This window comes from Dermacentor andersoni, chromosome 3 (genome assembly GCF_023375885.2).
Source record: "Dermacentor andersoni chromosome 3, qqDerAnde1_hic_scaffold, whole genome shotgun sequence".
NCBI classification, from domain to species: domain Eukaryota; kingdom Metazoa; phylum Arthropoda; class Arachnida; order Ixodida; family Ixodidae; genus Dermacentor; species Dermacentor andersoni.
The window spans coordinates 98,507,697-98,530,246 of record NC_092816.1 but is presented as its reverse complement, the minus strand read 5'-3'; the positions used below and the strand labels follow the sequence as shown (position 1 = coordinate 98,530,246).

The 22,550-nt window shown below is 45.4% G+C and overlaps 1 protein-coding gene across 1 annotated transcript; it reads right to left on the bottom strand.

Annotated features, from left to right (window-relative positions):
- Positions 1 to 11,305: 11,305 nt before the first annotated feature.
- LOC126541723 (uncharacterized) lies at positions 11,306 to 18,411 on the bottom strand. The gene is made up of 3 exons (XM_050188634.2): positions 18,356 to 18,411; positions 12,984 to 13,977; positions 11,306 to 12,516 (listed from the first exon to the last, which is right to left on the bottom strand). Coding segments are annotated over exons 1-3 (999 nt in total). The 5' UTR covers positions 18,359 to 18,411; the 3' UTR covers positions 11,306 to 12,514.
- Between the last annotated feature and the right edge of the window lie 4,139 nt (positions 18,412 to 22,550).

The following is a 22,550-nucleotide window of genomic DNA, read 5'->3' as shown; positions in this document are numbered from 1 at the left end:
AACATGGCCATAGAATAACATGGGAGCACGGACTCTGACAAGGTGGGTTCCTTAAACTCATAGTAATAAGGAACTTATCGCATAAGTTAGGTAGCAACAATTAGTCTCTAGCAACCTCAACGGCACATGCATAAGCTGTCATCCACTCCCTGGTGTGCGTTTCTGCCTTATTATTTCGCTTGCTGTTCCATTCACTGGGTGCTTGCACATTGTTGGTCATCGTGTTCAGTATCCGAGCTCTGTGTTGATTGCTTATGCCAGGTATGAAACCATAACTTTGCTCACGAGTATTTCAGTGTAGTGTACAATAAAAAATGTATCTTCATGATTGGGTGACATTGAGAAGGGACAAGAAGAGAAACGCGCTGATTTTGCCATGAATTCTTGTGTCCATTTTCCTGTCTTCTTGCAACACAGCCCAATTATTGTTTTGAAGGCACACAGCTAGTGTGTCTTTGTTGAAAAATCTGTCAAGTGGCAAAGTTGAATAATGAAAAAAGGTAAGTGTCCCGTCACATTGGGACATGATTGCATTATTTGAATAAAACACTGCTTCGAAGAGCCTTCATGTATTGCATGGAAATGCAAATTATGTGCTCTGAGAGCATTAGGCATGAAGCTGCCTAATAATGGCTGGGGAAATGATCTGAAAAACTAATGATTGTGTTTGAATGTCGCTAGCTTACATTTAGCTGGAGCTGTGCAAGGAAGTGAGTGGGATGGCTTTAGAAGGCTGTACAATCTACATTTCCAGCATGCCCCATGTTAAGATGTGTGTGCGTATTAGAGTGCACACCAGCAGCACATTATAGGGCAATAAAATGCACAGCTACTATGCACGTCAGCAAAAGATTTACAGTTCGTCGCACATGTGATAGCGTTTAGCGAGCCCAAATGGTGCAGCGGCTCATTACAAAATCCCCCAGCTTCATAAATAAAGGAAAAGAGTGTGAGTAAAGCAGCAGTAGCATCAAGTGCGCCAAATATAAATCATTGATTTTTGCATGGGTACTGCCTAGTTGAGATGACACAGACTCTGTGCCACAGTCCTGCTTTCTTGGCAAAAGACGCATGTGAAGAGCGCCCATCACAGGAGCCACACAACTTTTGATACAGCTCACAACAAAGCTTTTTTCCTAAGCTACCATTCACTGACACATTTCATATTACAATAGACTTGATAATTAAAACTAGAAAGGACTCCAGAATTTGGTTCGATTGTCAGAAGTAAGAATTATTAGATGGAAGCATAAGCAGAACATGGGACAACCTACCTGTTATACACCAAAATATACTGAATTAGAATTATTGCGAGTCTACTGTTATCATGGACAGCAAGCCATAATGTTCGTAACTGCAGGGAGGATCACAAAGGCATGGAATGCATGTGTGCAGAAACCAGCAGAAGAGAAGGGGCGATGGTGTGAAAATGCAAAGCAGATGGCGATTGCATGACATGGGCACCGGTTTATGGTCCGAATGGAATGCTTTTCTGCTTCCCCTCAAGCCATCCGTATCGCAGAGCGTTGTTGAAAATCTGCAAAACTTTAACTCTCCTTTTTTTTCTGTATTTTAGCATTCTTGACGCCTTTGATGTTTATGTGGACTGTTTATAATCCTGAAGATAAGCATGCAAAATAGTTAGCCTGCACAGCATTTTCAAAGCCGGAACCAAGTTGGGCAATGGCTCTTTGAAACCTCTATTCATACACACTGTAAGCCTCGTATGCATGACACGAGCTTGCTTATTGCATTTCATGTTCATTCCTTCGATGACGGTTACCGCTTGCTTAGTAATGTTGCTTAATGTTCACAATATTGGTGTGTTGTGGATACTTAAAGTTCCAGCCCATGCTTTGTGACTATCAGTTGCACGTGCAGCTGTCCTGACGGTCGAAATTCCAGGAAAAGAATCTGCCACTATGTGTGCACAGATTTGCCGTAAACAAAAATAGCGAATATCTGCAAACCTGCCAGCATGTTTGTATCGTGCCTTCTTCCAAACGGCTATGCTCAGTTTCGCTAACGTTTCTCATGGAGGACACTGCAAATAATTTACATGCAGTGCATACACATGTGATATTGTGCCACGGTTTAATGTGAAATTTCAGTTTTGGCTTTTGCAGTCTGCTGACACAGGTAAAAATTTTCACTTTGATTTCCTTAGATGATGCTTAGTGTTAAGTCAATTTCCTTAATTTCTGCTTCTGTGGGCTAGGGCCCAATCTGTTTCACCTAGTGTCTGCAGCATCACAAAAGCTGCACCCTTTGGCAGTCAAAAGGTATAGCAGGCATGAACTCGGGTACAAGTCACTCAGAAGATACTGTTGAGAGCGTGTTTTGCAATTAGGTTTCAAGCTTGCATGTGTTCTCTCATTTCTTACCGAATGCTGTGGCTTTCATAATGTGTTTTAGAAACAGAGATTGGATTGTTATCATTTTCGCAAGCCAGTGTACCTAGTCAGTGATTAGCTGCTGAGTTGTACAGATTGGATGTCTGTTCAAGTGCAGTTCACTTTTTTGAGCGGCATCAAAGCGTCTAAAGCATATAGATTATTACAAATGTTCTGGGGGCTGCATAGCTGAGCCCACACAGAATGGAAAGGTTTGACTCAACTCTTTTTTGCAGCAGCACGTTAAAGCGTCCCAGGTGGTCTATTAATACGAAGACCACCATTACGGCGTGCCTCGTAGTCATATCTTGATCTTGGCATGTAAAACCCTCTAATTTTTGTTCTTTTTGGCAGCACCCGGATGCCTGACCGGTGTCTGCAGTGACATTCGAGGGTACTATCCTGTTAGAAGCAACGGCCCTCCATGTGTAGCTTGAGTCGATAACAATCGACGACGATAGCCCTCTTTCTGCCATGGCAACGCAGATTGCCCTCTACTGGGCAGTTAGCATTGTTTTTCCGCCAAAGGCGCAGAGAACATTTGATTTAATAGGCCGCATATTTTGTGTCCACCGCTTTGTGCGGCCAGCTTCACTTGTGCAAGTGGAACACATGTTTTTACAGAGAAAAAATAAAGTGTTCCTACGTTTTCCTGTCCATATTTTGTGTTACAACACAAAATAGAACACAGGCCTAAGCATCACTGGTTGTACGTTGAGCGTCCGAAAAACATGTTTTAGATAAAAATTTAGCCGCATAAGAAGTAACTAAATATATGGAGTGCTGAACAGTTCATCCCTTGTGTAGTGCCGGGAAAGATGAATAGTTGATCCTCGGAGAGTAACGGCAAAGACCAACAGTTAGTCCTCAGGGAGCAGCTGGGGAGGTTCATTCTCCAGAAAGTAACTGGAGGGACTGACAGTTCATCCCCAAGTAAGTGCTAGGAAACTAACAGTGTGTCCCATTGCCCTTACTGCGTAAGCATCCCGTTGCAATCAGTTACATTGGGACCCTCATCTGCGTACTATCTGTTACTTACTCACTGTTATTGAATGGAGAATAAACTGGAACTGAAACTGAAAGCGAGTAATGGTTCTGGCAATGCATTTATTCTCTCAAAGAAGAAACCATATAGCCCCGTTAGATTGTTTTGGCTTAGAGTGCATGATTCGATTTAAACAACTGTACGTCATACTGACCTCACGTTTTGTCACGAAAGAGGGTGAGCTAAATGTACGGTGGGGCGAAACGTTAGCGTTTCTCGCTTTTATTTGAGATTTACAAGTAGTTGACAAACCCTTGTATTCTTCCAGCCAGTTTTGGTGCTTTATACATCAGGCGCCCATGGTGCCCTCAACGAACTACACAAGTATTCTCGTTTCTATTTCGTGGGAACAGAAGGGGGATTCGCAGGCGAAGTTCACTGTGTGTGGATAATTACTCTTGCTTTTTCAGTACTTTTCTTATGCAGGCGTTCCACAACGTCTTAGGAGGGTTCTAAAATTGGAGTAGAATTTATCTATCTCTGCTGTACAGACTCTAATAGTCATCAAGATCAAATTTGACGAAATCTGAAGGAACGTTATGGCTGATGTTCATGCAAAGGTAAAGTACGTGGGTTAAGTACGGCCTGTGCGGTAATTTTTCATTAAAGGAATTGCTCGGAAGTGTTGCAAGCAACGTCTCATATGATGTGCCGTGTGGGGGAATCGTTTAAGGGATGTTGTTTCTTATGAGGCAACCTAAATTTGTAACGGGAGTGTTGGAAGGAAACAGTCCCATTGTTTACTGCGATGAACTGTTCACACAAAGCACAACGTAAATGAAACGCAAACACATGTGCGCCGAATTTAATGGGTTTACTTTTGGAGGAGCGCTAAACGATGGGACAAGCAAAGACAGCACATTTGCGCCGTCTAGTCATTGCCAGTCGTTTAGCGCTCATGCAAAAGTTTCAATCTACCCACAACCTCGATTGCCAACCATTCAGCTGTTTATTGTTTGGATACGCACGTAAAATATGTACAAGACAGACAGACAGAAAGCAAATAGAAAACTTGAATGAAAATCGCAAATCATTGAGGCGCATCTGATTTCACAATGACAATTATGGCATGATCTCATGCTTGTCCACCAATTTAGGAACTCTTTCGTGGTAGTTGTGCAAAAAGTACACTGCAATTGTTCTTATTCTCTGTGGCTTTCGTGGATATGCTATGCTGTAAATGACAGTATTTTTTCGAGTTTGTGCTGTACTCATTATGGCGCTATGTTACAATAATTTTTTTCAGTTCTTTTATGATAACATGCATTAACTACTCTGTGCAGCTCACGTGTAAATTTTATATTTCCTGGTGCACACAGGTTACGTATTTTCCTAATTATATGTATGTACTACTTCCTGTTTGTATACATGCAGTCTGTAAATTGACGCCTGCCCACCTGTGTGTTCACATGTGAGCTCATGCTGTTGTCTTTGATGGGTTTTTGTGCAGATTAAGTTTCCTGCGTGCAACTGTTTACCACGAACACCACCATGCAATTCCTTTTATCAAAAATAAAGTCATTCATTTCAAAAACCAAAACGAGTTCATATCAACTAGCCACAATCCAAGCCTTATCGAATTAAGCAGCTTCACTGGGAATATGGCTGTCAATCTGCAAGTATAAAAAATCCGTTTTTCTTTATAGCAACAGCAGCAGCAGCAGTTGTAGTAGTAATTATTACAGCACGAATAACCAATAGACTAGTACGACACTCACGCCACATAAACGCATCATGTTATGCTTGGTCATACATGTAACGAAAATTCGCATTGCCTACTACATTAAGGATAGTGCAATTTTCTCTAGAAGCATTATTTCTTCATCGAGACATGCGGCCGAAAACGTGACATATATATCACGCGATGGAAGTTTTGAAGATGACTGGCTTTGAAATTGTGGCTCTGGTGGCAGCACCACCATTGTCATAAAAGAAAGAGCACAGTGTTCATTCCAGAGAATTCGAAACTGTTCTGATTTCTTCGGTTGCCTCTATGCTCCCCTAAAACATGGCAGAAAACCAAACTACATATACTCCCTGCATTGAGTACCACATGAAGAGCTCCACGGTTTCAATTTTTTAAGTCAGCCGCTCTAGGCGATGCAAGATTCTCACAACTTTTCCTTTCAGTAAACTCTTGCTGTCAAGTCTTCTCTTGGTTCTATGTGCCTTTCGTGTTGCTTAGCATCGTCGCATATTATTTCACTGGTGTGCTTAAAACACCTTCGTACACCTCTGCTCGTAAAGTCGATTGCCGACAGCTTCATAGCTGTTTCCTGGGCAGAAAACGGGGATGTGCATGCTTTACACGTCTCTAGGGGCTTCAAGAACCCGGTAATCTCGGTTGGATCACCGCATTATACGTGCCGGGTCTCAGAAAACGCGATTTGCTGCAGAGGTAAGCAGGTGCACTCGAACATCTACAATCACGCCTAGAATCACAGAACGGCGCTGAATTCCCGAGCTTTCACTCCAGATTTATAACGACACACGTGCGATCGTCCTAATCCTAGGCAGAAGCAATCTCTCGTGATTTGTTCTCTGCAAAGTAAGGTGGAGAGTGTCCACGAAGGGTGCAATCCTGACTGTTAATTCCGTTCTGAAGGACCCTTCATATATGTCAGGGACTTAATTCCCGCTGATTTCATTTTCTCCCTAGGCCAGTAAATTCATTTCCTAGAAGTTCCTTACTTGATCGCCTAATGTCTTGTTTTATTTTTTATTGTTATCGCAATTCTTTTATTTATAAAGTTTTCCTTATTTATCGTGTCTTTGCATGCGAGCTTAATAGCCCCATCTCCAGTAGCAGGCCGTGCATTTAGACGGTGCCAGCTCGTGCATCGAGATGCCAAAACTTTGCACCTGTACCACGCATTGGGTGCATGTTCAACAATCAAGAAGCCCAAGTGGTCGTAGTTAATCCGGAGCACACCAATACGAGCGTGCCTCATAATCACATCGTGCTTCTCGCACGCCAAATCTGCTGAACGATACGCGTTGATAAATGGACTCTACCTGAAGTTATTTGCGCCTAGAACGGAAGTATTATAGGCAAGTGTTACAAAAGGAAGAATGGTGCCCCAGTATGCATATACGGTTTCAGTACACATAGAGCTCTTGTCAGACAAAAGCCGATGAAAGCGCATAGTAAGACCATTTTCTGGCGGATGGTATGGTGAAGTGGTCTTACGAATGGTGCTATAGAGGCCTGGAGGACTTCAGCAAGAACACGAGAGACGAAAGTCTTGTCATAAACACGCACACGGGCTCGAGGCGCGCCGTGGCGCAAAACAATAGTGTGCAAGAAAAACTCGACGACTTCGGAGGCGACACTACAGCGAAGAGCTGCAGTCTAACATGTAGCGCGACAGATGGCCTATGGAAGTAGCAATCCAAATGTTAGCGGCAGCTGACGAGCTGAAGGGGACCGTCTAAGTATGTGCCCACAAAATCAAAGGGGGCGGATGGGCTGGAGCAAGACGGAGAGGGCCGCAGTGAAGGCATGTTAACCATTTTCGGTGTTGAAATAACGTGCGGTACCTAACGTGCCCTAGCTGACACCGGTGAAAGGCCATGCCAAAAACAGCGAGTTTAGTGTCCGTAAAGAAATGCTTACTGACTGGCTGTTGTGTCATTGTGACAAGCTTCTAAATTTGGAAGTCGAAGTGGGTGGGGGATGATCAGCACCCACCCCGATGGCTTTCTACGCGACGTGATGCAAGAAATGCCGGACTAGTGCTTCGTCCATGTTTAAATATTCAGCGGCGATTTAGCGGGGAATGCAAGAGAAATACGTTAGCATTAGTCGAAACTATTTGAGGTCCCGGATAAATTCATCTTAAAACTTTTTGTGCGCAAACAAACAGGGACAAAGAATAGAAGAAACACAAGGACGAGCGCTTAATAAATGACTTAAACAGCGTTCACCACATTGCAAAGTGTTCAGGAACTCACTCGGCTCACATCCTGTCTTTTCAAGGAGCGATGTGCAACAGTCTGCCGTTAATTGTATGTATATTTAAGCAGTATAGTCATGATAAGATGCCAACAAACTAGTGAACTTCTAGACTTCTAGTGACCTTGGTGCGCACGCGGTACTCTTGCTGATGTCGCCGCTTCGCGCCGTTAGAAGGCGCTGGCCGGTTGGCCAGTCGAGTCTTGCGCGGTACCGTCAAAGAATTGGTCGACTGTACATGCGTGTCAATGCACAAAAGCCTTATCACAGGCAGCGCGATACATCACACGTAGCTTCGTATCACTGGTGAGCCGTTGTCTGGTATTTATTCTATCTTTATGCGATAGGGCCTTATAAAGGCTGACTTCATCCCTATTGGCGGTATAATATCTAACAGGAAATGTGAACCGCTCTCGTCGAGATTACAATCCAATGCAGCGTATCCAAGCTCTAGCTGTCAGGGAGAAAACTGCAAGAAATTCACACGTAACACAAGCGCCAGATGTTCCAAGGAGCGACTGGCACGAGAGAAGTATGCGTGCGATCATGGCCTAACAGCTAGTGCATTAGGCTGCCATGCTGGAAGACAAAGGTTTGATTCCACCCTAAATCACGTATTTCTTTACGGCATTATAGGCGGACTTCAGCCACATTGGAGGTACCTAACAGAAGAGTTGAATTCTTTTTGAGATACGAGGTATAAATATATCTTTTATAAATGAGTGTAAAAGATGGCCCACGGCGCACCGGCGTACAGCTGTCGAGATGTCACAACCACTACAATTTATTGCAAATTTAAGAGTTAGCTATGCTATGTTATGGCGTACTTTCTTTCTCTGGTTTTCTTTGAGCACGTGCAGACTGACAGGCATGCCTGAAGTACCGATTCGATATCCGGCACAAAGTTTCACACCTAAAAGATATTCGAACATATATGTTCCTCGAACGCGCCGTCATGAGCTGAAACGAATAGCGTCCGCCAAGATGACGCCGTAGCAATTTTTTCACCCAACACTATTTTTTTGTTCAGCGGTCTTTCTTTTTTTCCTTCATCACACAATGCGATGAACGATGAACAGGCACGAAATTGAACAGTATTCCTACGGCAGCAGCAGAAATTAGTTTCACTCGGATTGCGAATCGAGTTCTCGCTTAGCGCCATAAAGGTGCGTGCTGGCGCTTACATTACGGATGGCTCGCAGTCGACCCTTTGCGCAACTTCCGACGAGAACAGCACAAGAAAGGCCACCAAGCCAGCTTTCTTCGGCGAGAAATAATGTCGGCGCCAAGATCGCGTCCACTCGCATTGAAATGGATGCTTTCAAAGCCGGATGTAGCACACTTTCGCCAGCGGCTAACGGTGCCGTTCGCTACAGTATATAGGACGGTCAGATAACCCACAGCGTTTCCTCCATGGATCCATACAGGTCAGTGGTCTCGGGTTAACCGTGAAGTGGCAGCCCTTATGAGATCTTTAATATTGTAGGATGCTAGGCAGAGCCGTCGCTTACAGGGACACTAAACAAAGAAGCAAACAGCACAAGCCCTAACTTCAATTGAAATTCAATGCAGAAAGAGTATACAATAAGGCATGAAAACAGAAAAACGAGAGAGAGATTATACAAAAAAAAGAATGTTATTACGTGCCATGCTAAGCGGGCCACTTATGCTACACTATCATTCATACCTGCTAGATATGTTATTTTTTTACTCGTGAGCAAAAATTGAAGGTGCCCGCACGCAGGCGAAATCATCACGGTGCATTCTGTCTGCCTCTAGTAACAGTCAACAAGGCTGCTCTGTGTTACGATACACTATACATGTGTTATCGAACTGACAGTGAACTGCTAAGTGTCCATCTGCTCGCTTGACCTTGTCAGGCTCTCTTTGACGCTGATTACGAACCGGTCAATGTGGTCAACGTTGACTCGACCGCAGGAGAGCGCAATTTCACAAACTAGACCCTGTGTACGCGCCACATACTTATTGCAGTGGCTAACCCTACTTGCCTTATTTTCATATTTCGGATTGAGACGCGTTCTTCTACATACACTAGATAGCTTTTCAGTAGCATACATCACTACTTCAACGCCATCTTTGTTGTCAAACTTCTTGAGGGGTATGTAATGTATGAGTGGCGCACTTGGTATGGGACGTGATGACTTTCTTTTGTATAATACCTCTTTTTTCTGTCTTCATAGCTTATATCTATGCGCTTAATGCGTGTTGGCACGTAAACCGTCATAATTAAATGAATACGCCTTTTACGTTAAATTTCAGTTTAACTTAGCGCTTGTGGTGTTTGATTTTTTGTTTAGTACCCCTGTAAGTCATTGTGCTGCCTAGCATCATAGATTTATCCCAACTAGCCCGATCCAATTGCTTCTTAATGTTTTAGATAGGTTGCATGCATGGAAGAAGGCGCGGCCAAATGGTGCTGTATGATGGTATTGAATTGACTAACGAAGACGGTAGCGCCTATAAGCGACATTGAAAGTTTATGCAAACAGGCCCTACACACTGGGTAGTCCGTATTGCCATCGAGTTGCCATGATCATATTGCTGTATGACGCTTAGTTTGCTTTAGGCGTACACAAACATATCCAGCTTCCTATACTCTGGTTTTGAAAGGTCTCTCAACAGTTTGGTTTCTCTACGTTATGTCACTGGCGCTGTGAGTCAAGAGCCGATGTTCAATCAAAGTCCCTTCACAAGCTGATTGAAAACCTCGTAGAATTAGCGTGTTTCCTACGAAATTACAAGGCATTGGCAATGGTATCATTGTATATAATGGTATAATGGCAATGGTATAGTGGTAGGCAATGGTATAATTTAATCCGCTAATTTCATTCCATTCGCCATAATTGTTTCACCTCTTCCTTATACCGTACCACTCGTATAGTAATATTCCCACGGCTTCAACACTGTTCTCGACAAAATACAACTGCGTCCGGCATCGTCTTTGCAAGACTGTGTTTTACACTTTATACGTCATTAGGTCAAATACGTCGAAGTTACACACATCCACGGTAAGAACACTCCACTATCTGTGAGCATTTCTTCTATCTTTCGAAGTCGTATGCACCCATTTACTCGCAATTATAGTCAATTAGATTGCTGAAGTGGTAATGTGCTAACAATGCAGAATGCATTTATTTGATAATTCTGCGGCAGCAAATGTTCATTTCAAAACAAAAGAGTGCTTATATATATATATATATATATATATATATATATATATATATATATATATATATATATATATATATATATATATATATATATATATATATATATATATATACATAAACGAGAAACGAGCTATGGAAAGAAGAATGATAGGTGTAACATTAAGGGATAAGAAAAGAGCAGATTGGGTGAGGGAACAAACGCGCGTTAATGACATCTTAGTTGAAATCAAGAAAAAGAAATGGGCATGGGCAGGACATGTAATGAGGAGGGAAGATAACCGATGGTCATTAAGGGTTACGGACTGGATTCCGAGGGAAGGGAAGCGTAGCAGGGGGCGACAGAAAGTTAGGTGGGCAGATGAGATTAGGAAGTTTGGAGGGTCAACATGGCCACAATTAGTACATGACCGGGGTAGTTGGAGAAGTATGGGAGAGGCCTTTGCCCTGCAGTGGGCGTAACCAGGCTGATGATGATGATGAAACGAGAAGAGATTGGGTTAACCGAGGGTCCCGATTTTTATTAGTCATATCATGAGAAGCCAACAAACACTGACACCAAGGACAACATGGGGGAAATTACTTGTGTTTAATAAATGAAATAAAGAAACGAGAAATAATAAAAATTAAAGTATATAGCAATATATACATATATATTGCTGCGTGACCGGCCCTTCTTCACGCTCGGAAAATGAGAAAAATATATAAACGAGAAAAACGAGGGTTCACCAGTGGCCCAATTTTTATTAATCACATCATAAGAAGCGAACAAACAACATTGATACCAAGGACAACATAGGGGAAATTATTTGCCATGGTTGACGACTGGGCGTCAACCTTGGTATTTGTTCTTGTTAAATGAATTAATCCAATTTCATTTCCAACAATTTCCAATTTCTTTAATTTATTCAGTGGGCACAAGTCATTTCTCTTATGTACTTGGTGCAAGTGATCGTTGTCTTCTTACATATCATCTTGTGGCAAGTGTGCTGGAAGTCCACGTTTACAGTAAGCAGTTGCCAGACTTTGTCGTTCATATTATGACTCATTTTATTACCAGTGTGCCTTACTAAATTTCATCGTTGCTGAAAAAGCCGAAAATATAGTTTAACCTTCAAGCACTGATACTGAGGACGAACTGTTAGGACGAGCTTCTAGCAAGTCCTATTGCGTGGTTTTAAGTAGTGAATAGTGCATTGTCACAAATTTGCAGGAGTTGCATGTTGAACAGTGCTGTCAAACGAGAACAACAAGAGGTTGTTGTGAACAAGACGAGAATCAGAGAGACTCGAGTTTTGTCAATCAAGGGCCAACAGGCAATGAAACCAAGGAAAACATAGTGGTTATTAGAAATGGTTGAAATGGAAATGTAGAAAATAGGGAGGTAAAGAGGAAATGAAAGTGGAAGCAAAGATAACCTGTCGCTGGCGGGGACCGAACCCACACACTTCGCATAGCGCAAAGATTGTTGTGCACTAGAAGTTCTGAGGCTGTATATGCGCCTTGTCATATGTTGTATTCAACTCAACGTCAGTTCATCTACTGAAGGTTGATATACGGAATGCGCCTGTGTGTGTGTGAATTTTCGGCAAGATGTTTTATTTGCACAAAGCACATGCCATGTGCACACAGTGAACTCGTCAAACGAATGTTGGAAGTAAAGCTGCAGCATGAGCTCTCATGGTGAGTGAAAAAAATATTCACAAGCCTCTCAAGCATCCCAGCAGTTGCAATGCCCTTATTAAAGCAAAAACATATGACGTTGGAAGAGAAATACAAGCGGAAGAATGGTCTAGAAGGAAACAATCCTTAACCATAACAAATATTTTTGACGAAGATTTTATTGAGAAACTGTACAACAGCGGAATAAATGGCAACCATGGCAATTTCTTTAGGTGCAATGGCCGATGCTTTGCTGGGACTCCGCCTTTGTTTCTAGAAAGAAACAAAAAGCATAGTTATAAAACTGAAGCATCTAAGGCATAGAAATTATATTGATTCAATGCACTGAGTTTTCTCGATAAAAACTCCACAAGAACGATGCGGATTGTTTCTTGAAGAGACCCCTGAGGCAGATGCTAACAAACAACTAGAAAATATTATGCTGTGAAGCATAACACTACTCCAGCGAGTGATGTATCAATAAGCACGAGCTGCTCCTTTTTCACTCGTAATAGTGCCGGTACACGGTCATTATATCACCAAATACGCCCACTTGCAACATTTAGATGTGTAGAACAGTCCGCTCTGTCAGTAAAGTTGCCCCTTGAATTTTTTTTGTTTTTGTTTTACGTTTTAAGAAATGTCGCGTTTCTTTCTCCAGCGGGACCTAGTATCGACTGTTTCTCAACACAGTATAACTTAGGTTTAGATCAGTATTATCTGATATGAGGGCTACTTACATTTCTTCTTGTGGAGAAGAGCAGCGTAGTCGAGGCCAGCCAGGCCGTACTTGTAGTTGAGACCATATGTGGGCAGAAGCCCGTATCCCACGCCGTAGTGACCCACGCCATAGGCAGGAGCCACAGCGGCCACTGTCGCGACGGCCGGGGCCGCGTGGTGCACAGTGTCAACACGAGTGACGGTGGCCGCTGGTGCCGCGGCGTGGAAGGTCGTCACCGCAGGAGCGTGAGCCACCACAGCCGGTGCTGCGTGGAAGGCGGCCACCCTGGTCACGGCGGGAGCTGCCACAGCAACGGCTGGTGCTGCGTGTACGGTGGCGACGGCGGGCGCAGCATGGTAGGCGACCCTGGTCACGGCGGGAGCTGCCACAGCAACGGCTGGTGCTGCGTGTACGGTGGCGACGGCGGGCGCAGCGTGGTAGGCGACCCTGGTAAAGGCCGGCGCAGCGTAGGCCACCGCGGGGGCAGCGTGGTAGGCGACTCTGGCGACAGCCGGCGCGGCGTAGGCGACCCTTGCGACCGCCGGAGCGGCGTAGGCCACTGCCGGAGCTGCGTGAACCACCCTGGTGACGGCTGGGGCAGCGACTACGGCCGGTGCTGCGTGGTAGGTGTGCACTCGGGTCACGGCCGGGGCGGCAACCAAGGCCGGAGCGGCGCGAAAGGTGGCGACCCTAGCAACGGCAGGGGCGACGGAGTAGACCGGCGCCGGAGCGTGGTAGGTTGTGACTGCCGGGGCCACAGCGGCGACGGCTGGTGCGGCGTGGTAGCTCTGGAACCTGGAGAGCGTCGCGACGGAAGGAGCAGCATGCACGGTGGCCACTGCCGGGGCGGCGTGAACGGTGGTTACTGCAGGGGCGGCGTGGTAGGTCGCCACGGCCGGGGCTGCCACGGCGTAGCTGGCGGGGGCGAGACCGGTGACGGCGGCACCGTAGCCACCACCGACGAAGCCAGCGAATGCGTTACTGGCCATCGCCACCGCGAGAAGAACACGAAACTGAAAGAACAAATAGTCGTACAGCTTTCTCTAGACAAATGTACAAATGATCTACAAAGAAGCGTAAATGAATATAAAGCGAAAAGTTCTACTTTGTCAACTTGTTTCACGATAGACTATCATCATTAAATAAAGTTTTTTTGCTTAATATGTGAGGAGACCGGCAGGTGGCTCAGTTTCTGTTTGGAAGGCACGCTTAGAGTTCCTGATTGCGCGTCGGGCAGTCTGCAGTACTGGTTTTCTGGTAGAGGTGTTTGCTCTCGCTCTGTGATTGCGTCTTCTTGTTTTTGCCACGCTTGAACTTTTCAGTATTTCTGTTGCTGAATACCTGTATCACTGGACAAGTACACTCTGACGGTAGCATATACCCACACCCGTCACGGTAATTAACCAATGGATAAGACGCAGTGCCACCGACCCAGAGGTCGTGGGATCGATTCCCAGCGACGGCCACCCCATTCCGATGGCAGCGGAGCGCAACAGCGCTCATGCACAGTGACCTGCAGACGGTGTAACGAGTTCCAAATGGCCAAGGTTTCATAGGAGCCTCCCAGTACGGCGTCCTTCATGGTTGTGAAGCTGGAGGTCGTGAAACCTCGCAATTTATCTATATTATTTAATCAAAATTTTAATGCAAGAGAATTGAGCAAAGGTACCATTGTTTGACGTAACGTGTTGGGCTCCCTATGAATAAACGAAAAAAATAATTAAAAGAACGGGGTTAGAATAAAAAGCCAACGATGGATTTCCTGCTTGAGTACGACTGGGCTCAGAATTCGGACTACCCTTTCCTTTATACAGCAGGTCATGCATAGCAAGTCAGAGCACTTTGGTAACTTGAATTAAAATTCTAGAAACGAAACAAGCATGAGCGTAAAAATTTAGACGCAGACCACATAATTAATGCTTTGTGTCTGAAGAGTGACAGCGATTGCGCAAATGAAAAGTCAATTTGGTTACTTGAAATGGGTAATGTTACGAAAGTTCTTGTGCGAGGGTAAAGGGTACTTGGGGCGAGAAAGTTTTATCCAGCTCTCGGGTTGTTTGGATATTTACCTTTTCACTCGAATTATCAGCTTCGCACTGAAGTTCAAATTTTTTATAAGGCGTGTTCGCTAAAGCAAGGTTAGAGAACAGGCTAGTCGCTGTTCCGTGTTACTGTGAATTACAGTACACCGGAACAAGGATTTACTTGTATCATTTTTTTCATGGTTGCATATTTCACGTGTGCAATAGTATAAGTTAATTAACGGGAAATAAAAAAGAAACAGTTGGAAGTCAGCGCTTGCCCTGATCATTTCCTGTCATTGTTCCGGTGTGTGCGGCAATTCGCTTTGTATATCATAGGGTCGTTATTTAACCTTCATCAGCTATCTACTTGTCCTCTCTTCGTTAACCAATCGATTTTCCCAGTCGCATGTTGTACGATCCTGTGTTAAATATTGTCTCGGTGACCCGTTGTTCCCATATTACTAAGCTGCATCTATATGTTTTCGCGCTTTTCAATATAAAGCTTTCCGATAGGGAAGGGCTAATGATTTGTCGAGATCTCCCAAGCGCCAGCCCACCATTCTTGCGGACAACTTTTAACGCGATAGCGTAACGGAACCCATGTCGCAGAATATCCCGCGTCCCGCGCCCGGCGTTAGACGTCGCATTGGCAAATTTTCGAACCACACATACCCAGGCCGTTCACGTGACGCAAGGAATTCACTGAAACAATTGAATTTCTCGAGCCAAAATCCGTGGAAAAATAGTAAATTGCGACATACACACAACCTACAGCTCTTGGATTGTAATTTGAATATACGTGAAAATATAGTTCAGTTACGCGGAAACTCAAACCCCTTTTCCAGCGTTTCTACAAAGCACAGGCCGGAGGCAGCGTCCGCCATTTGCCCACGCTGGCGCGCCAATAGACAGTTTTAGTACTGCGTACGTAGCGTTCGCAACGGCGTTGCGTACGTAAGATTGCTACGTTCTGCAAAGTGCGCATGTGCAGAATGCAACACGAACGGTGCGTGATGCGTACGCGGCCGCTGCGTACGCACGCATCTGATTCTTGCGTGCGTACGTAGGGAGCCTTGCATGCTGCGCTCGTGGTTCTCGTTTGTTCGCGAGAGCGCGAGACAAAAGAGTTTCCCAAAACGGCAGCGTCAAAGGCGACCAGCGGAAGGCTGTACTTTTCAATGGCCTAACGTTTGGTTTTGCTGCGTGAAGTGAACGCGCAGAAGCCATTCCCGGAACCTGCACGGTGGGAATGCATAGCAAAAATAGGAAATTTGTTTTTGAGAAAGCGTTCAGTGTGAGCTGTTTGCGCGAAAGGCTCGACCTGCTTTTGGTGCAGTTCGTCGCAAGTGACCGTGCCAGCCTCAGAAATTAAGTACTCGGTTTTTATTTTTCTCGATATGATTCGTGTATTTCATCCGTACTAAAAGTAGAGTCTCTTAAAGCCCTAAATATAGTTCGACGAAGCGGGAACGCGCCCATACGTTACATCACGTTAGCGAGATCAACAGCGTCTTGTTCGAACGACGGTTCGACGTGCTAGCGGACGCGGCAAATGCGCTCCGACGCGCCCGGCGTCTATAACGCTCGCCTTCTTACTTACGTAGGCATTTCTCAGTACTAAAAGCCCGAATGCGACACGCACTCCTACGTTCCGCAAAGCACTTACGTGCTGCGTACGTATCATCATGACGCAGTACTAGAACTGTCTAATATCTCAGAGTCCACGGAGCAGCGCGCCCGCTTCCTTGAAAGACTTCCAGATGGCGCTCGCCTCCGCCGCATCCGCATCGCGGCCTCTGCAAGAAGCCGTGTTTCTACCTGAAAGCCAGCCTTCGTGTACAGCGTTCGCCGCGAGCGTTTCGCGGTAAACATTGCGGTTACACTCGCTGCAGTCACCGGGAAGCGTGAGAAGCAGTCGGGGATCCCTGAATGCTATCGTGTTTCACTTTTAAAGGCGAAGCTTAAGTGTCCTCCAGTTTTTTTTTTTTTTTTTCTTAACCTGTATGCTTATGTTCTCACCAAAACTAGGCTCCGCATGCATTTAGCGGAGCAGTTACTTGTAGGTGACCTGCGCCATGCTTTCTTTTCTTTCTGTTTTATCTCAGCTTTCTGTCAGCATTGGGGGTTTCACAGTAATTTACGAGGGAAATTCTTCAGATGAGCAAGCACGCATTCAGATAGAAGGTTTCTCCAGCTCTGTGGCATTCTAGAACTCCTGCTGTGCGACGTACGCAGCAGAAACCGCATAATATGGCATCCAATTTAAACGCAAGGAGAACAAACCTATACTTTCGAAGCGCCTTTCAGCCTTTACTGATGCAACAGTTCAGATTCCCTCCCAGAGATTTCCTAATAGCCTACGCTCCGGACACGAAAGGACGCACTACTTTTTCCGTGAGCACAACTTGATGGCTTTTTTTTTTCTTTCTCCTGTTGGCCATGTTTAAACGGAATAGCCGGCCCATTGCTCGCAAAACCGATGCGCTATCGCGCTGCCGTCTTCATGACACCGAAGAGCTTTGCGGCAGTCATTTTGATATGCTGTGTGCGGGATACTGATATATTGCGCTATTATTTTAAATATAGGCTTTAACGTATCCGAACTGAACAGTGGGTTGTGAAGGACACCGCGTAGGGGTGTGGGGGGGAGGTGCTCTGCCAAAACTTTTACCATCTGGGTTTGTTTTTAAAGTAGAACCCAACGCAAGGTAAACGAGTGTTCTTGCGTTCCGTTCCCATATAAATGCGGTCGCCGCAGCCGGAAGTCGAACCAGCGACCTCCAGCTCAGCAGGGCAATGCCATAACCGCAGCGCCACCGCGACTTCTCACTTAAAAGTTGTCGTTATGCTTCTGTTCATGCTGTTACACTCCTCATGTGGGATCAGTGCAACGATGGAGTCAAGAACGAACACGTCCACTAAACGTTGAACTCTCTCTGATTCGTCACCGAAGGCAAGTGGTTTTACTTTTTACTCAGGAAAACTTATTTCTGCGGGACTGAATGTCCACAGGCACGTAGATAACAAATTTCGCTTTTACTTTTCACACTTAACATGAATCATATTGCACATCTCTACGATACTGCGGTAATAACCTCTAAGTCTGTGAACAACTTCTAAGCCACCAATAGATGCAATTGCGGTCATGCAAAATGCAGCGATGGATGGGCGGTACTCCGCGGCTCATACCGGTGTTGTGATTTCGAGCGGGTAACGCAAACTCGTAAAGTTAGTTCCATCACATTATTATTTTCCATTGCATTGCTAGGCACCAAGAAGAAACCCTACAGTTATGCATCACTTTGAGGCAATGTTTTGCTGAGTAATTCTTTGGCTAAAGCCAGCATGCTGTAGGTCTCAAACTCACCATGGCTACCAGTGTGTCTGCTGTACGTACACCACCAACAAACAGCTCCTGTCTGATCCTCACGAAAGTAGCTTCCGGATGCTTTTATACTGCGGCTTCGGGACAAGGGTGACAACAAGATGCAGCGAAAATTAATAAAAAATACGAAAAAGAAGGCAATCAGAAAATCAGCAACGACCACTAGTGTTGTTTGTTGTATAGACAGTATCGCGCGTGGCCCATACACGGCATAGATTCCACAGGTGCCGAAACGTCCCTGAACCAGAAGCACTCGCGATCTCCGTTTAGTGGGGAGACGCTCGGGGGCTTATACTTCTTTCATATCTCTGGGCAGTATACGCTCGCCGTTGGTTGCAACTACATAGCTTCACGAAGGGCGGAGCGTCACCGTCTTCTTTCGACTAGCTACTGCCAAGGTGCGAGAGTGGATGAGCCTATGGAAAAGAAAAAGGGGGGGGGGGGGGAATACGCCCTCATGGTAAAGAAAAGGTTGCAGCTAATTCCTGCACTATCTAATGGAGAGGACGTTAATAATAGTGACATTTTGCGTTGGACAATTTGTACACGGAGAGTTATTTTCGCTCGTAAGCGAAGGACTTAATAACGCAATGCTTAGGTAGAATTTCGTCCGGCATTGATACCTACGGCATTTTCGAAGAGCGTATTTTATTTTAGGACTTTAAATCAAACGAGCTCTACGTGGGCTCTGATAACTGATGGAACTTAGTTTCAAACAATATTTGATAATGCACTAGCTTCTGCATTCACGATAGAGTTTCGTTGGTTTACAAGGCAGAAAAGCCTGTCGACACTACATCTCTGTTCATATACTAAATATAGTTTTCATGGAATCATGTCAGACTGCGAGTATTAGACTGTGAGTTGCCAGCCCGCACACATTTTCTCGCTGGTCCACGAGTGCGGCTTGATTTGTCTTGCTCCTTGCGTCAGAGCTAAAGCGAAACTGTGACAGAACCGCACTACTTCCCATCCGTCACCGCAGATCACTCCAGTGCATTATTGTGTAGAAGCTTGGCGTTAGTGTATTTCACAGGGCGGGGAGAAACCTGCGGCTTTTCGCTCACTGCAACGGCACGTAGTTTTCACGCACGTTCCGTTAGGGTTCGCCACGAAGCTTTCACAAACAGCCTTGATTTCATTCTGAATGCCTATCACGGCACTCAGGCTCTCCTTGTAGAAACAGCACTGCGAACTCCCAACACGCGTGCACGCCACGGCGGTTTCCCCGCGGCCTAGCTGCGGACGTTCGCATTCTGAGCTGCAGCTCCCGGAGGCTGCAACAGCCATCGCTCGCAGAGATATACGGATCTCAGCCAGTGATGCTCCGGCGTCACCTTATTGGGACGGGCGCATTTGTCTTACAAGAAGCAGATTGCGAGGCATGAGGCCGGAAGCGCCACACGCACGGAGCCGCAAAACGCTCGGTCGGGCGAAGCGAGGGCTGCGCACAAACACACCTACGCACAGGGCCACAAAACCGGTTTCATCGGCGCTACCCGGACCCATGCGCAGGGCACATGCGCGTTCCGTGTTATCCGACGCGTTCCGCGGCGTCGAAGGATAATATTTCTACGATGGCACTGATTTTGCGAGCCGTTGTCGATTCCAGCGTTTTACAATGTCTGCGAAATGATCGCAATCGTCCGATTACAATTTTGCATCGCGAGCTCGGCTGCGCTGCTTTCACTTCGACGAAATACAGCCGCGAGCTACTCGTGCTGAAAGGCAGATATGTTGAGAATTTTCACTTCCTTTGAGTTTCTTTCTTTTATTAATGCTATAATTCATTACATCTGTACAGGGCTCCCGGAATGAATCGCGTCAATTTAGGGCTAAGTAATGCGCATACTTTTGTTTCCACCGGCTGCATTTCGCGTCACACTGACGTAATTTTGGCGCGTAAACTTACATCGGAGTCCCCGTCACCTTTGGTGGCCAAATTCCTTGCGACATGACATGTTGCTCTGGCGTACTTGGCACGTATGCAGGGTTCTACTAAATGCTCCGTGTCGCGTTTCATTCCGTGATCATTGTACACGGCGTCCTTGTGTCGGCTTGAGCACACGGATTAAAAAAGAGGCCCACTTAGAGGTGAAATGTTTCAGTAGTGTACAACAAATCAGTGGTGCAAGCGCGAAGAAAGTTGGTATGTTGGTAAAGCAAAATAATGCTGTTTACTTTTTCTTCAACCCCTTCAAAAAACCGTGTTTTCACAACCCGGTTTTATTCTGTATTCACAATGGCCAATGTGTATCGATAGATGTCTTTGTAGCGAGCACGAAAGCTTCAGCCGCTTTCTAACCCACGCGCATCATGGTTCTGTGGCCCGGTATAGGAAAGAAGTTAGGCATTAACACCCTTCTGTTGCTGTTACCATGGTAAAACTTGTTTGCGTTACCGGTTATTTCGTAAGCACAATGGTTATCCTTACGAGCTACAAATGCGATTGCATATTCTGCGATGCAACAAGGACTTGAAAAGTACTAATGTACTCCAGGATAAACACGTTGCTACTCAAGGACCTGGAGATTCCTAGCAGCTAAAGTATGCCCTCCATATGCGAGTACAAGATAGGAGAAGGTAGGTTTCTTTTTCTTTCACTAAGAACCTACTGCTCGACTTTTTGTGACTTGCGCTCGCGAAATGTGCTGGGTTGCGGAATGCGCGGCCGCGAGTTTCAGATAACCAGACATTTTGGATAGACCAAAACCCCGAGCACTTTTTTTTCAAAGAAAAGTCACTCGAGGCCGCTGTTTCAAATCAAGCGAATGGTTCGGAGAAGCCGGAGACGGTGAGATAATCCGCCTATTGACTTCGCTACGAGTAAAGCTTAGGCGTTTCCCCTAATGTATCCGTTTGTTTCGTTTTTGGCGCGCACTCCGTGTCGCAACGAGCCCGAGGCAGTGCCCCACTTCTTCGGAGGAGGCACTCTCCACGTGCTCTCGCCTGGCTCCAGCTCATTGAAGGCTACAGGTCGTGGGCGCGCGAGGCGTCTTCCAAAATTTATCGGGTTGTCTGTCGATAACCGAACAGCGCCGTATCGTATTATATCGATTGTAAAGTGCCAGGGCGAAGAAAGGAAAGCTCGCACGGTTGTTTTCCTGTAGGATGCAATGCGAAGTAGAAACCCCAGCCACGTTCTCTGCGCTAGGCTGGCAAAGCCCATTTCATTGAAGTTCAGTGGAAACCTCACTGCGGAAGAATCGCTCTCCACATATTAGACCGTTCAGCAATGCGAGTGTACGTGGTAAGAATACGCGCTCTTTCACGTTATCAAGATCTTTTGCACTTACTTTCTGTCAGGTTACAGTCGAAGTAAGTGCCTCACTTCGTCGTTATAGGGTCACCCCTCTATACACCGCATCAGCTGTTAAAGTTTGACTGCAATTGTGTATTTCAACGTTATTCTTGCTTTGCCTATACTGGTTACGAGTTGACTCTGCTCGCACACGTATTCCGGCTCATTCCTTCTTATCTTGGCGTGTACAACTCTTACGCAGCCAACTGGCTTACTAGATAATGGTAGTATTTAATGCACATTACAAGAAATATACCGCTAGCGTCACTGCAACATCATTTTAAGTGACGTCCGCACCGCCAAGCGAGTACAAGCCCTTGCTTAGATCGATTCGTTGCTAAGAGCAGGGCTCCATTAGGAGCGCATTGTCGTTGGTTATTAAAACAGAACATTACAATACTACACTGTTATAGAATGCTCCGGATGAGATTTCATGAATAGCACTCATCGCTGTTAGAAGCCCCGCACATACTTGAAAGAAATGTGAAGCTGCAAGAAATGAACTTTTACTATTTCTCAAGGCCGTTCTTTTGCCGAAACAGTGAGCGCGATCGACGACAATGGCTGGTCCAATCTGGGATTTGTGCACTATATAACATATGGATCAAGAACACAAAATGGTGCGATATTTCGTTAAAGCAATGCGAAACTACCAAGACCCAGCGAGAAGGAAAACAAATCGAGCAAAATTAAATTAGGCGCCGAGCTGAGAATTGAATTTTCGCAGAGCACGCAAGCAAGCAAATGCTTTCTGTGGGTCATCCCATTGAATACACTATGTAAACGATGAGAGAGCCCTTTCGGTGTTGTTTGTTGAGTTTCTATAAAACCCATGTAATGCCATAATGAATATTTAAGGTTACAAAGCCCAGATAC